General features: G+C 38.9%; 2 protein-coding genes across 2 annotated transcripts in view; one reads left to right on the top strand and one right to left on the bottom strand.

Annotated features, from left to right (window-relative positions):
• The window catches only part of col16a1 (collagen, type XVI, alpha 1), a 70,105-nt gene extending 64,604 nt beyond the window's left edge, over positions 1-5,501 (top strand). The window contains 5 exon segments of the mRNA XM_016530396.1: positions 3,000-3,197; positions 3,509-3,572; positions 3,855-4,031; positions 4,124-4,201; positions 4,299-5,501. Coding sequence (XP_016385882.1) covers positions 3,000-3,197; positions 3,509-3,572; positions 3,855-4,031; positions 4,124-4,201; positions 4,299-4,495 — 714 coding nt within the window. The 3' untranslated portion in view covers positions 4,496-5,501.
• A 1,924-nt stretch (positions 5,502-7,425) lies between these two features.
• col9a2 (procollagen, type IX, alpha 2) overlaps positions 7,426-15,974 on the bottom strand; it is a 25,864-nt gene continuing 17,315 nt past the window's right edge. Inside the window, exons 19-32 of the mRNA XM_016530419.1 lie at positions 15,881-15,934; positions 15,376-15,420; positions 15,185-15,238; positions 15,050-15,103; positions 14,912-14,965; positions 14,065-14,136; positions 13,623-13,658; positions 13,444-13,488; positions 13,320-13,352; positions 12,603-12,749; positions 11,599-11,653; positions 8,941-9,129; positions 8,767-8,844; positions 7,426-8,684 (exon numbers count right to left, since the gene is read on the bottom strand). Coding sequence (XP_016385905.1) covers positions 8,479-8,684; positions 8,767-8,844; positions 8,941-9,129; positions 11,599-11,653; positions 12,603-12,749; positions 13,320-13,352; positions 13,444-13,488; positions 13,623-13,658; positions 14,065-14,136; positions 14,912-14,965; positions 15,050-15,103; positions 15,185-15,238; positions 15,376-15,420; positions 15,881-15,934 — 1,122 coding nt within the window. The 3' untranslated portion in view covers positions 7,426-8,478. The remainder of the gene's footprint in view (positions 8,685-8,766; positions 8,845-8,940; positions 9,130-11,598; positions 11,654-12,602; positions 12,750-13,319; positions 13,353-13,443; positions 13,489-13,622; positions 13,659-14,064; positions 14,137-14,911; positions 14,966-15,049; positions 15,104-15,184; positions 15,239-15,375; positions 15,421-15,880; positions 15,935-15,974) is intronic.

Genomic DNA, 15,974 nt, shown 5'->3' with positions numbered 1-15,974 from the left:
ATATTTTGAAGAATGTTGGTAACCAAACAGTTTATGGTTTACAGTAGCCACAGTATGCAAAAATACAATGGCTACCATCAACTGTTTGGTTACCTACACTCTTCAAAATATATTTTTCTGTGCTCAAACACTCATACAGGTTTGGAACAACTTGATGTAAGGAAATGATGACAATTTAAATTTTTTGGCCAAATGAAGCCTTTAAGTTTTCTGTAACATTATGTTCACATATGCAAACGTTGCATTATCTAATTAAATATGCACTCATTTGCATATATTTCCAGAATAATAAACTGAACATTGCATAAAGCCTGGTCCAATTTTTTTTTTACATATTAGAGTTAAAGGCTTTTACTGAGGGGATCTCTCTTTTAATCGCTCCATAAATCACAAAATACCGCCAGAAAAAAACCACCATATTTAGAGGTTACAGTGGGTACGGAAAGTATTCAGACCCCCTTAAATTTTTCACTTTTTGTTATATTGCAGCCATTTGCTAAAATCATTTAAGTTAATTTTTTTTCCTCATTAATGTACACATAGCACCCCATATTGACAGAAAAACACAGAATTGTTGACATTTTTGCAGATTTATTAAAAAAGAAAAACTGAAATATCACATGGTCTTAAGTATTCAGACCCTTTGCTGTGACACTCATATATTTAACTCAGGTGCTGTCCATTTGTTCTGATCATCCTTGAGATGGTTCTACACCTTCATTTGAGTCCAGCTGTGTTTGATTATACTGATTGGACTTGATTAGGAAAGCCACACACCTGTCTATATAAGACCTTACAGCTCACAGTGCATGTCAGAGCAAATGAGAATCATGAGGTCAAAGGAATTGCCTGAAGAGCTCAGAGACAGAATTGTGGCAAGGCACAGATCTGGCCAAGGTTACAAAAAACTTTCTGCTGCACTTAAGGTTCCTAAGAGCACGGTGGCCTCCATAATCCTTAAATGGAAGACGTTTGGGATGACCAGAACCCTTCCTAGAGCTGGCTGTCCGGCCAAACTGAGCTATCGGGGGAGAAGAGCCTTGGTGAGAGAGGTAAAGAAGAACCCAAAGATCACTGTGGCTGAGCTCCAGAGATGCAGTCGGGAGATGGGAGAAAGTTGTAGAAAGTCAACCATCACTGCAGCCCTCCACCAGTCGGGGCTTTATGGCAGAGTGGCCCGACGGAAGCCTCTCCTCAGTGGAAGACACATGAAAGCCCGCATGGAGTTTGCTAAAAAAACACCTGAAGGACTCCAAGATGGTGAGAAATAAGATTCTCTGGTCTGATGAGACCAAGATAGAACTTTTTGGCCTTAATTCTAAGCGGTATGTGTGGAGAAAACCAGGCACCTGTCCAATACAGTCCCAACAGTGAAGCATGGTGGTGGCAGCATCATGCTGTGGGGGTGTTTTTCAGCTGCAGGGGCAGGACGACTGGTTGCAATCGAGGGAAAGATGAATGCGGCCAAGTACAGGGATATCCTGGACGAAAACCTTCTCCAGAGTGCTCAGGACCTCAGACTGGAACTAAGGTTTACCTTCCAACAAGACAATGACCCTAAGCACACAGCTAAAATAACGAAGGAGTGGCTTCACAACAACTCTGTGATTGTTCTTGAATGGCCCAGCCAGAGCCCTGACTTAAACTCAATTGAGCATCTCTGGAGAGACCTAAAAATGGCTGTCCACCAACGTTTACCATCCAACCTGACAGAACTGGAGTGGATCTGCAAGAGGGAATGGCAGAGGATCCCCAAATCCATGTGTGAAAAACTTGTTGCATCTTTCCCAAAAAGACTCATGGCTGTATTGGATCAAAAGGGTGCTTCTACTAAATACTGAGCATTTTTCAGTTTTTCTTTTTTAATAAATTTGCAAAAATGTCAACAATTCTGTGTTTTTCTGTCAATATGGGGTGCTGTGTGTACATTAATGAGGAAAAAAAATTAACTTAAATGATTTTAGCAAATGGCTGCAATATAACAAAGAGTGAAAAATTTAAGGGGGTCTGAATACTTTCCGTACCCACTGTATATATCCACAAAAAAAAAATATATATGAAATGCGAAAGAAACCAATATTTGTTTGTTTTAGGCCATTTTCTAAATGAGCCATGAATTTTTGTAAAAAAATAAATAAATACAAAAAAAGTGTGTGCTCAGCTGCAGTGTATAACTAAATAAATGAAACATTTTTTAACTATCTTGCTTAATTTAAATTAAAAATAATTAATAATTTGATATTAGATGGAACAAATGAATGTAAGAAGTGTTGCCTTTGCAACTAAATAAAATGTTTATAGGCACGTACTAAAGTTATGAAAACTGAAATAAATTTTTTTTTAAAAGTTATAGAAATATTTCATTTAAAAAAGATACAATTAAGTAATTAAAAATACTAAAACTTAAATAAAACCTAAAATAAAATAGAAATACACACACACACACACACACACACACACACACGTATGTATGCGTTATTCTTTACAGGACACTTCATAAATCCAGACAAAATTCTGGGGCTAACAACAGTAAAATAAGTTAACTATTGTACGGCATGCATACTGTAAGTTGAAATTAGTTTACATGGGTAATATGGACCTTTTTAAGGAAACAATGGAATTTTTTTCATTAAATCTAAATAAAAATGAAGCTGCAAGGGAACAGAACCTTACAATACATTGTAAGATACATTGTACATACAGAACCATGGCATATACAATACATTGTATTGTCACATCTTTTCCCAATGTTTCCCAAAATTTTTTTTGTTAGCCAAAACTTTAGCATTCACTGTATTCATACATGTCACCCTTATCATTAAAGAAGTAGATGGGATGGACCTTGAAGATTTTATTTTGTGGACTGTATAGTGCTGAGCATGAGTTTCTATATAAAGCCTATTATACGGTGCTATTACAGGGATCATTGAGTAGCCCGTGGTCATTGTCCTAGAATCGCCTGTGTAGTAAATCACAGCTGTTCCTTTGATCCTATCCAGGGCGAAGCAGGAGTTGCAGGGCAAAGGGGACCCTCGGGAGAGCGCGGACGTCCCGGCCCACCAGGAGGAGGCTTTGGTTTTGGCTCCAAAGGACCAGAAGGGATCATAGGACCAACCGGACCCCGTGGCGAGAGGGGAAGCCCTGGTTCACCTGGAACAGCTGGTGCCACCGGACCACCAGGAATCCCAGGGAATGATGTGAGGCTTTTTCACTCATGGTACACACTACACAGCCTGGTTGAGAGAGTTTATTAACTGACAGAAACAGTCAATGCCGCCTATAGCGTCATATTGAACAGTATCTACTTTAAGAATCAATGTTTGTTTTTTTTTTATGTTCCTTATCCACCATATTTTTAACATGAGAGTGGACATTTATAAATAAATTAGGCTTATGTTGTCATCCGCGTCCAGTTATTTTTAGTGGATGATGGAAAAGATATCTTGTTTTGCAGAATAGTAGATATATATGAGTATTTAAACTTCACATTGTATCTATTTTTTTCCAGGCTGTTGTAAACTATGATGACTTAAGGTCCTTCATCAGGCAGCAGGTCATAAAGATCTTTGACGGTGAGAGAACTTTTGTAACAAGACATATCTGTAAGCACTAAAACTTAATTTCTAAACGGTTTATTTCACAGAGAAAGTGTCTTAAGATGATTTAATTTCAATCAGTCTTTAAGGCCCTTTAGTATCTTTTAAAGCAATAATCTGAGTTAAATACAAGTTAAAATACACGTTAAAATTTTTTTTTGACAATTTTGCACTTATAATGGAAGTCTATGGGGCAAGTGTACACTTTTAATAATTATTATTTATTTAGGTTGGTTTTAAGTTAATTTGTTCCTGCAGAGCGTATGGGCTACTACATGTCCCGAATGCAGATGCCTGTGGAGATGGTTGCATCCCCTGGTCGACCAGGACCCCCGGGGAAGGATGGAAATCCAGGCATGACAGGTCCCCCAGGGATACCGGGCCGCCCCGGGCAGATTGGCCGCGAAGGAAGACAAGGACCCATGGGTCCACCCGGTAAGAGGAACTAATGTGCTAATGTTTCCTACAGCAGTCTGATGTTCCATTTGCCCAGTCTTCCACATGGATGCTTTCATATGTGTCCCCAGGTGGCCCTGGTGTAAAGGGAGAGAAAGGAGATAAGGGTGTAGGAGAGATGGGAGACAGTGGCCCTCCGGGTGCTCCAGGTCTGAATCCAAGTTTTCAAAGCCAATTTTAAAGTGGAAGTCATTTTGCCAACTTTGTGGTATTTATTCTATTGTAATTTCCTTCCGTTCCTCTCAGGTGTTCCTGGTCCTCCTGGTTATGGTAAGATGGGACCACCAGGTTCTTCTGGTCAGCAGGGCATCCCAGGTATTCCTGGACCTCCAGGACCATCTGGTGCGAAGGGCAAGGATGGTCGTTGTCACCCATCAGACTGTATGAGTATGCCTGTGGAGTACAATCCCAAGGGCCCACCTCCCAATAGGCCCATGTACTAGAATGTGGTTTAAGAGAAGTAAAAGATGGAGGATGGCACCCATTGATTGACATTCTCACAATTACCTACCTGTACCTGCTAAGGCTTCTGAGAAGATCCATGGAGAACCAAAGGATTAATGTCATTTCCTTTCCACGTGATGCAATGCCGAAACACTGGTTCACCACCAATGGGGACATTTATAAGTTATCGTCTGCTGATGAACCAGTGAAGAAAGGCTAAGCATTAACTTACACCACTACAATTTGGTGCAACATCCCAAACTTGAGTGCCTTAACCCCTAAATACTTGCCCATAATGCCACTTGCATCATTTCTGAGTTTGTGTTTTACAATTATAGACTTCTAGATCCCTGGACATATAAGGTGTTGACAGTCATTATTGGTGCCCAGATTTATTCAGCATTCAACATTTTTCATTTATTTTCCAGCCCCCATAAAAGATATTGGTTTCAATCTGACACTTCACACCAGTCTTCAAGGTCCTTTATTAAATATTAAAGCAATATTCTGAGTTAAATGCAAGTTAAAATCATCCATGGCATGCTGTTGATTCATGCAGGAATTATTTCGACTTGTACCTCAGTTTATGAAAAGAATGTTGCCAGTTTTGCACTTACAACATTATTTTTTAAATATATATTTTTTTTTTTTCAAAATGAACCAAAAATATTTCCTGCAGAAAATGCCACAGATGCTGTTGCTAGGGCTTGTATTGAATCTGGATGTTCCTTTAATAATATCTTTGTGAGGGGGTTGTTTTGACAGCTGCTAATTTTGCTATTTAACTGCTTTAGCAAAGACATTGTGGCATAAATATCCATCTGTTTCCAGTGAATAATTCCTTCCACAGTGTGAGCCGTTTAATATTAAATAGTTTGAGGTTATCATTAGGCATAGATACAGTTACCTAATTAACTATTTTAATTATTCAAAATGAACATCCCCAAGGGCTTATGTTGTACATATTCATATGTAATGGCTTTTTGTTCCTTAAAAAAAAAAAAATGACATCAGCATGGCAGCCCTTTTTATGGTCGTCTCAGATATTTTGGAATAATTTTATAAGCTCTAAACAAATGGATGTTTTTTAAAGGTAGGTTTTATATGCTATTTTGGCTTAGAAAGCAATTTTGTGATGTATCACGGGACGGAAAGAGATTTTATTTTTATAAGAATATTTCAGTGACATGAAATATCTCTCGATGAGCTCTGTGATGACATCTCCTCCTCCATCACTCTGGACTCTTAAACTTGAATTTCCTTTGATATACTGTACCACTTGCAGCTGAACCATCACGTGCTTCTAGAACACTCTAATCTCAAATATGCTTTGCTAGTCGTCCTAAACATCCGAACCCAACCTTCAGAGTTCAGTCATCTCTAAAGCAAACAGCATCTCACTGATTCTCTGCTGCGTCAGCCAGTCTGATGCTTTTATACTCTGCACTTTATCCTCTCGTTGTCGCTCCCTCGGTCTGTGTGTGTGTGTGTGTGTGTGTGTGTGTGTGTGTGTGTGAAGATAGCGAGAAAGACTCTATCTATATTGGGAGGATAGCTGAAAAGTTTTTTAGCAGAGCCATTCACATTTCTCAAATTATGCAGTTTTCATGAAGTGAACGTTACGAGCATGTCAATTTCAGATCGGCCTTTCAACCTCTTTTTATCCAAGCTTTAAAAAAATCTCCCCCATCATCATGCATCTCATCATAGCGCTATTTGTAAGTAAAGTCATTTGTGTGCAAATTTTTTCTTTGAAGAAACTTAAGAGAAGCAATAAAAGTTTTGAAAGCAGAGTTCTCTATGGACTCGTTCACTTGTCAGTCCCTAAACAACATATCTATCTTCAGTTTGTAACAATAGCAACAGTTTTGTATTCACAAAGGATGACTGAAATGTCTTGAAATACTTAGTATTGAGCCCAAGGGTACAGAGTTTCCTGTTACATTTTCAACACTTTGTAAATAACAGCATATATGATGGTGAGGGCGGTGGTTTGGAAATAGAAATAAGATTGCTTATACTGAAAAGGGGCTACAATGTTGTAACCTATAGTGATCAGAATATGAATCAGTGTAATAATGTGAGAAACATGAGCTGTGTCCCAAATGGTGTACTATGCATTATGTCTTCTACCATCTGGTGTAGGAGTTTTCAAACTTGGGTCTAGGCAACCAAATAATATTTTATACTTATTTAGCTTTTAAATTTTAGGATGGGGTCCCTCACACGAGAATGGTCCTAATCCATAATCCTAAAATTGAAAACCCCCTGGTCTAGCATGTTAATTTTATATTTTTTCTTCCAGCATCGCAGTCCGATAGACCTTCCCATTCCTCATCTCAGTTCATCAGTTAAATAATAACTACATTATTCAAGTATTTGAACTTACACACACACACACATATATATATATATTATATATATATATTTTATATATATATATATATAATTCCCCCCCCCCAAACACACTAGTTAGACTGTTTATTCTACAAAATGGTTGAAGTATGTCGGCTAAGATTGTCTCGTTGCGGCCCTCTCTCTCTATCTACTTCGCTTTCAAGTCCACTTACTGTCCTATCGAAATAAAGGCATAAAATGGCAATAATAATAATAATGGTGGAAGTAGGCAGCATTAGTTACCCAGATGACAGTGTTGCCATGATGACGGAGAGTATAAGGACATTTCTGACTGCTGAATGCTGTGATTGATAATTCCACAGACCTGAGAAATAAAAAGATGTATCTATTGTATCCCTAAACAAATGTTGGAGACAGTTTAAAGGTGGTTTCTTTTGCTTAGAAAAAAGTAACGCCAATCAAGTGCTTTATGATTATATAGTATTCAAGTACATTTAATGCTTGCTACTTTATCACGGACAAGACATCGAAATTAATACATTTTATTAAAACAAAAAAGAAGTTTGAGGTCCAAAGGAGAGAAAATAAGTTCTTCAAAAGTTAAAATCGTTGTTCCTCTCAGATGTTCACGATGCAGAAGAACATTGAGTTTTACAAAACGTTCCTGTTTATTGATTGGGGTAAATCTGAACAATCAGGCAAGAAAACTTGAGTGTTTACAGACAAACCAAAAAAAGAACAATAAATAGTCTGTTAATGAAGTTCTTCTCTAAGTACATAACACACAGTATGTTCAAAGTGGCATACAGGTTTGTAATTGACCAGAAAGTCTGAGCATTGTTTGGCGTTTGATCCTGAATGCTGATTAAATTCATTAACTCTGGATCTGTTTTATATTCTAAACCCACCCTGTCCATACACAATTAATACACATTTACAAAGATTTACAGCATGGAATCGAGGATAAAGTTAATGGGAGCACGTCACCATCTCACCTAGAAGAGCAGATCAAAGGCATTGCTTCATGGCGGAGATGGGCACAATACAAACAAGGACATAATGTACACATGAGGTATCCGCTCGAGCCAGGGAAGATGTTCACTGAAGCACAAGGTAAATGAATCTATTAATAAAGTAGCTTTGAATATTTTTATTGGTTCAGTTATAGGAGAATTTCCTGCCATGTAAAAATCTCACCATCATCCTTTATCTTTTAGGAGTTTGGATCAGATGCATAAAACAAATAATATTTTAAAAACAAAAACAGCACCTTTGTTTTAAATGTCATTCTCACAGTTCTTCTAGTCCAGGGCGCAGGATGATGATGTCATCAGTGATGTCACTGGCAATGTTCTCACATCTCTCTGTACTGTGAGGTTGGACAGAGCAGCAGCGGCTGACATTGCCAACTTAACACTTCCTTTCCGTAGATGTCAAATTATATATAAACAATCCTAATACATACAAAAAGTTCACAATATCAAGCAGCAGCTGCTCCCTCCCCCCTCACAATGTGTCCATTGAAGAGAAGGCCCCTCTTTCCATGCTTCTCCCCCTTTCTTTGTTTCTTTCTGACTATTTCTTTCTCTCCCAGATGTTCTTATACCCCAGTAGAGGGCTTGCTTTAAGTGGATGGGCCCTTTACTGTTCCCGCCTCTTGTAATCTGGGAGAAGTGTAGGCGGATGCTGCCAAACATGCAGCTGCTTCACAAAATCCAGGAAGACCGAGAGGACCAGCCTTTCCAGGACGGCCTGGCTCACCCGCTGCACCCTGAGGTCCTCGCTCGCCTGGCCTACCGTCACGAGCCACACCGTCAAGACCTGGAGGACCTGTGAGAAAACAGGATGGGCTGCTGAGTAAACCAATTTGCAATTGGACATCTCGGACTATACAGGTGGTCTTTGAACTTACCTGGCAGTCCAGGTGGTCCCGGTTGGCCAGGATGTGGTCGTCCAGGATCTCCTCTCTCTCCCTTTGCACCCCTCTTCCCTACAAAATAGAAACATGGGGATGATGTTTAAAGTAATGAGGCTGACTGACAATATTTTCTCAAGAGCAGCATCTATATTTAGAAGGTTTTTTAACCTTTAAGACCAGTGTTTCCTATCTGGCCTGGGCCCCCGATTATGCCAGGAATGCCACGGCCGCCTAGCAGTCCATGAGGACCCTGAGGTCCTGGAGGTCCAGGTGGTCCTGGAGGACCTGGAGGGCCCATCACACCTGCTCCACCCAGCACGGCTCTCTTAGAGCTCACCGCTACCGCTGCTAACTTCTCTGTCAGAAGAATAAATGATTAAGTTCAGATAAGTTGGTCATTCACGCAGAACATGTTTTGTGTCTAAAAACACAGGGTGGTGGAATAAAAAAAAAAAGAAGCTTTTAAGGATTAACTTCTTTTAAAATGAATGCTGTGTTTTTAGAACATCATGTCCGCAAGATGCTGCAAAGGCACGGACACTTTTTTTTTTTTTTAATGTACGCTCTTTTAACTTGCACGTTGCATTTTTAGAATGCCATGTCTTGCGCAATACTGAAAAAGACATGAGAGCAGCAGTCAAACATGTCCATTTATCACAAACTTAAATAGAAAAACTATGGAAAAGAAGCTCAGTGAAATGTAAAAACTTGAGATGCAGGGCAGTGGAATTAAAAAAAATGCAAGGTCTAGAGACTAGAAACTGGGGAAAAAACACAAGGACTTGAGATGCTTTTCTTGAAATTTAAACATTTTAACTTGAGTGGCATGTTTTTATAATGCGATGTCATGCTCGAGACATGAGAGTCTTTAGCCTCCTTGTTTGTGCGTCCGCCTCCCATGCCGGAGACCTGGGCTCGAGACCCACTTGGAACAAGAACGAGGTGTGGCTGTGAAGACCCGGGAGAGAGGGGTTACATTGGTGCCGTGACCCAGATGGGAGTGAGGCTTAGGGGGGTGAGTGTAACGGAGGCCAGTGAGTAGGTGCTGTGCAGGTAAAAACCTCACTCCCCTGATCTCAAGAGACAAGCTAGTGGCTGCAGTCTTTAGCCTCCTTGTTAGTGCATCCGCCTCCCATGCCGGAGACCCACTCGGAACAAGAACGAGGTGTGGCGGTGAGGACCCGGGAGAGAGGGGTTACATTTACATAGAAAAACAACAGAAAAGTAGTACAATGGAATGGAAAAATGCATTCGGTGTGAAGCTCCTCATGCGCGAGAAGCTATATAAGAGTGAGGCTCAAGCACAGCAGTCAAACATATCCATCTACTGCATGTTTAAATAGAAAAACAATGAAATGTAAAAATGTGAGTTCTTTTAACTTGAGCTTAGAATGCTGCATTGAGGGCCATTCACACATGACACGCATTTGCTTTGAAAAATGTAAGACATGGCCAGTGAAATGGGGGAAAAATGCAGGTCCTTGAAACATGTTTTTTAAAAGTTGAACTAAAAGTTGAAGATGTTGCAAAAGGCATGGGGCCTCATTTATAAAGTGTGCGTACGCACAGATTTGATTTTACAGTGTGCGCACTTAAATCCAAGCCAACGCTCATATTTGTAAAAACTGCCTTTGACGTGGAAAAGTGCTTATAGCATCACGTCAATGTCTTAGCAGACGTACACATTTTTTCTTGTCAGAGTACTGCAGATTTTTGGAAATGTAAGCTGTTCTTGTAGCTCGCTGTTCTAAATTAAAGGATTTGGATGATGACTTGGCGATCTTTTACATGTTAATGACATTAATTGGGAGTCAAGGCAGAAAGCTGAAACCATTCAGTTGCGCTCAAGTTCAAGATCATTTGCGATTCATAGATTTCACATCAGATTTCATGATGTGCGTTTTCTGTGCATACGTTCATTCTATGAATCACACTTACGCATATTTGAGAGATGATCATAAGGTCAAATTTAGGATGGTTTCTGCGCAACATTTTATAAATGAGGCCCATGAGCTCAACAGTCAAACATGTCTGTCTAGCCTATTTACATAGAAAAACAATGGGAAAGTATTCTGTGCGAACAGCCCCTTATGCACAATACTGCAAAAGAGGTTAAACGTGATCGCAGAGGTCAAACACATCCATCTAGCTCATGTTTACATAGAACAGCAGTGAAAGAGCAGCACAGTGGAATACAAAAATGTGTGATGGAGGTGGCCAACCCCGAAAAGAATGCCTGCAAATAGTGTTGAACCTTAGCTTAGCACACAGTCACATCTCACCGGGTGTCCTGCAACATTGGGTAAATATCATTAAGATAACAATCCAGAGGTGGACATTCATCTGTTGACCAGTTCTCAAGGTGTCACAGTGACCAAATCTCCACATCTAATCTATTTTCCGATGGGGAACGAGAGAGGAATGCTTCCCCTCGGTTCAGGTGAGTGTGTGGGTATGTATAAGTGAAGGTATGTTTGCAATCTCAGGCTGAAAGGCTGAGGGATTACATTGTGAAATGGTGGGAGCCAACAGAGGTTATCATGGGCCGGTTCAGGTCATCTCTTGCAAAATAGAAGGCCAGAGAGCAGAGACCGACAATCCCAGAGAAAACAGAACTGTGTGCAAGTCAATTTTGAACAGCAGATAAATAGCTGCAGACTACACAGTCCGCAGTGTTTGGCAGGAAAGCCGTCCAAGAGGAGTGATGATGCACGTTAATACATTTCAGCGGATGAAAAGCACTGTGTAGATTTAGCTCAATAGATTACAGCTGCCCTCTTCCTGACACACTGATTGTTTACAGAATGAATAATGATTGTTACTCACCTTGAAGCATCTTCAGGACAACGTCAATGATGTGTTGATCTATAGCATCACGACCCTGAAAACAAAATCATAAGAATGAGGAAAACACTCTTTGCCAATTAACATTTTGTCATCATTTATTCTCATTCCAAACCTGTTTGACTTTCTTTCTTGTGTAGGACACAAAATAAGTTATTTAGAAAAATGCCCAAGCTCCTCTTTTCCATGTGTGACCCTGGATCACAAAACCAGTCATAAGGGTAAATTTTTTTTTTTTTTTAGATTTATTCATCATCTGTAACCTGAATAAATAAGCTTCCCATTGATGTATGGTTTGTTAGGATAGGAAAATATTTGGCCAAGATACAACTATTTGAAAATCTGGAATCTGAGAAAATTCAAAATATTGAGAAAATTGTCTATAAAGTTGCCAAATGAAGTCCTTAGCAATGCATATTACTAATCAAAAATTAAGTTTTGATATATTTACGGTAGGAAATTTACAAAATATCTTCATGGAACATGATCTTTACTTAATGTACTAATGATTTTTGGCATAAAAGAAAAATCGATAATTATGTTGGCTATTGCTACAAATATACCTGTGCGACTTATGACTGGTTTTGTGGTCCAGGGTCACATATAATAAAAGTGAATAGTGACCACAGCTGTTCATTGTAGGGAAAAGAACAGGTCGAGAAGCTAAACATCTCCATTTGGATTTGGGACAACATGATGGAGAGTAAATGATTTCATTTTCGGGTGAACTATGCCTTTAAAAGTGTGAAAGAGAAAGTCAATCTTCCTCACCACTAAGAGTTCTTACTATTTTCTGCAAGTGTTTTTCTATTGTGCTGAGCGCTGCATGCTAATGCAACTTGTCTGGCTGGTGCAACTTTGGCTTTGTTGTATTGGAGGCAAAAATGCTGCTCTCTGGTAAACATAATTCTTTGTTGGGGAATGTAGGTTGGGAATGCTGTGATGTAAATGATTATTGGGAATTGTTGATGCTGTTCAACACTCACAGGTGTTCCTTGTATTCCTGGCATCCCTGGAACTCCTCTTTCTCCATGCAGGCCACGTGGACCAGGTAAGCCTGCAGGACCCTGGTCTCCTGGTTTACCGGGATCTCCGGTAGGGCCGTTGTTCCCTTGATCACCGGTCACACCTTGCTGTTGATAGAGGAGGCAGTAATTAAGGAAATAAAGAAACTGGGATGTTCACTATTGGTTGTTTCATAGGATGCATGTTAGTTAGCCAACTTATTTTATTTCAGGGTGTCGACTTATTTTATTTCAGTTAATTTTTAGTTAAGTTAGTTTCATATTTTCATTTAAGGTTTTTTTTTTTTTTTTTTTTGTAAGTTCAAGTTTTTATGTACTATTTATATTTTATTTATTTCAGCTTTATTTCAGTTAACAAACATGATTTTTAATAATTAAAATTAGATTTTAGTTGACAATAACATGCCTTGTTCATCGTCTTCCATTTGTATAGGACAAAAAAGTAGTCCTACCCTAATCTCTATCTCACACCATTGGTTTGGGCAAAAGTTAACACGTCAGAGGGCATGTTTAAATGTGCTCATAAAACTGGGACGGCATAAAGTATTTTAAAATAAAACGCTGACATAGTTCACTTGTGTCATGTCCTTCACCATTGTAAAACAAACTACAAAAGCTGGATCTAACTAAATTATGTGTTTCACCTAGCATTATCTGTGTTCTTCACGCTGTCCTTACCTGTCCCTTAGGTCCGGGCTCCCCAGATTGTCCCTGTTAGATGGAGAGACGCAATTTTAAGATGAACAGAAGTCCTCTGGAACCAATCTATTAAATAAATGTATCTGACTACAGCCTTATTTACCTTCTCTCCTTTCTCCCCAGCCAATCCCTCTACACCAGGATCACCCTGAGAAAGAAGCAGGTGAGATCCATCAATGTCACCTTCAGTCGTTATCTTTTATGATGTGGACTGTGATGTATGGTTTCTATTTCACTCCATAAATACGTGTAGTCTATGTATTTATCTGAGGGTGTACTCACAACGTCTCCCTTTGATCCCACTTTGCCTTGGAATCCCTGTAAGGAGATGCAATTGTACATCAGATATCTCTCAGTGTCAGCCCTAATGGGTGAGGCACAGGGAATTTATTGCTGGTAATATCTTATTTTACCGTAAAATCTCCGAGCACATTAAATCAACTGGATTTTACCGCCAATATTCAATGTATTAAACGGCAAGGATATTGTAGATTAAAGGACAACAAACATTAAAGTGTCCATAAGAGGATATTTCATACTGAATTGAGGGGTATTATTTGGAAACATGGGCATGGATTATCTAAGTGCATAGATGTCCTCTAGTTAAAAGAATCGAATCACGAGTCAAGACTGCCCCCATGTGGTCAAACCTCATCACTCTTATCAGTTTAAACAGGAAGACAGTTCATTTACCATTAATTACTGTGTCTATATGGTCACAAACCTTGTCACCCTTAGTTCCAGTTAGACCCTGAGCACCTGGGACGCCCATGGGTCCCCTCTCTCCTTTACTGCCCTGCAGGTACAACAAAGAAGAGTGAAGTGAAGGATTGAAATAGACAGATGATATATACACATATATATATATATATATGGATCCTATATTTTCCTAAGAAATGAATTCTCATCCGTTTTTCAGTACTTTTTTGTGTGTGTTGATAGGATAAGTATTTTTTTTTAAATGGTAATTTATTTGAATATTTTTTTGTATAATGCATTATAAATATATTCAGAATCTTGTTGTAAAAGTTGTAGAGCATTATATCTTTTCATAAATAATTGTAACCAAAGTAAAAAATGTAATTCCTTGTTACATCTGAAATATTTTATGTTAATGTTTTATTGCATTATACTTTCTAAAGGTGTAATCATAAATAGATAAGTATAATAATGTATTACTGTGGTTGCACTTATTCATGGGATCATACAAGTGCATTATAAGGTGCATTACAAGGCATAATTAATGCATTAAAATACTTTATTAATGCATTATATAAAATATAATTTGCATATAAAGTCATTATATATAATGATGACTTCCAGTGTTACCAAATTTGTATTATTATAGACACATTCTATAGACTCACAAAAGGCAATTTCTTTGATATAGATGTTTTTGAAATGTATATTTTCTACAGTTTTTTTTCTATTAGTGTTTGTTTGTAGTTTTTGTTGAAATATATTTATAATTACCCAGTATATCCAGGGTTTCTTTGACCCTGGGAACGCTGATTATAGCAGAAAAATAAATATCTGAAAATAAATGTATGACAAATAATAAAGAAACTTACAGGCAAGCCAACAATACCAGGAGGCCCAACTGGTCCTCTTTCGCCCCTGTCGCCCTATTGGACATGAAGTGAAAATTTAAGAAAAGAGATTTTCCTTCAATGTTAATCAAATGATTGTCAATGATAATGGCCACTGACCTTTGGACCTGGGACTCCCTCCATGCCAGCTTCACCTGGAGGACCAGGCTCTCCCTGAAAGAACAGGAAACATAATGAGAAGCCAGAAAAGTTTTTGGATTATGTGTAAAACTGACCTTGAATGATGTGACATACTTGAGGTCCTGGAGGACCTTGCATTCCCATCAAGCCTCGGGTTCCTGTCTCACCCTAAACTCAAAGGAACAAATAAATTGTTGAAAGGGCAGAATGAAGCACTTATGGATAGTAAAGTATCAACAGACATCCAGAAACTATGGTTCCACAAAAACCATGTAGGCATTCATAAAATAACTACATGATCTCACCTTAATTCCAATTTCACCCTTGGCTCCAGGCATACCAGGCAAACCCTAAAAAATATGAAGAATTGCATGAAGAATGAATATAGACCTCCTTCATGTCTGTCCTCTGTGCTGATATCAGAACAAGGCTGCAATAACTCATCCTGTTGGCGAGGGTGCCTGTATTATGGCTTGTGCAGCTACGTTGTGATGTTTTGTATCATAACCAGCATGCTCCATTACCCCAAGTCACCAGGAGAGTCATGTTTGATTATGATGAATAGTTAATAGCAGAAGCAATTTCAAGGTGGTTTAGGCTCCAAAATAGTCAGGGCAAGAATGTCACACTGGGACTGCAGGCAGAAAATACTCTAAACTTTTACTTTTTATCTTTAATCACCCTCATTTAACAAGGGGAACACAATGGACAGATGTGAAGAAGATGGGAAAGGGTTCCTTGCACATCTAATACTGACAATTACTGTGTATATGATATGGAACGGATAATGAAATATGAAATTCTACTTACAGCGTCTCCCTGAAGACCAGGGGCTCCAGGTCTTCCATTTTGTCCTGTAGCTCCCTAAAACAGTACAAGACAGTGCAGTATTCATAAATTCAAT

Source organism: Sinocyclocheilus rhinocerous, unplaced genomic scaffold (genome assembly GCF_001515625.1).
Source record: "Sinocyclocheilus rhinocerous isolate Xijiao unplaced genomic scaffold, SAMN03320098_v1.1 scaffold781, whole genome shotgun sequence".
In the NCBI taxonomy this organism is placed as follows: Eukaryota; Metazoa; Chordata; class Actinopteri; order Cypriniformes; family Cyprinidae; genus Sinocyclocheilus; species Sinocyclocheilus rhinocerous.
This window is presented reverse-complemented; position numbering and strand designations above follow the sequence as displayed.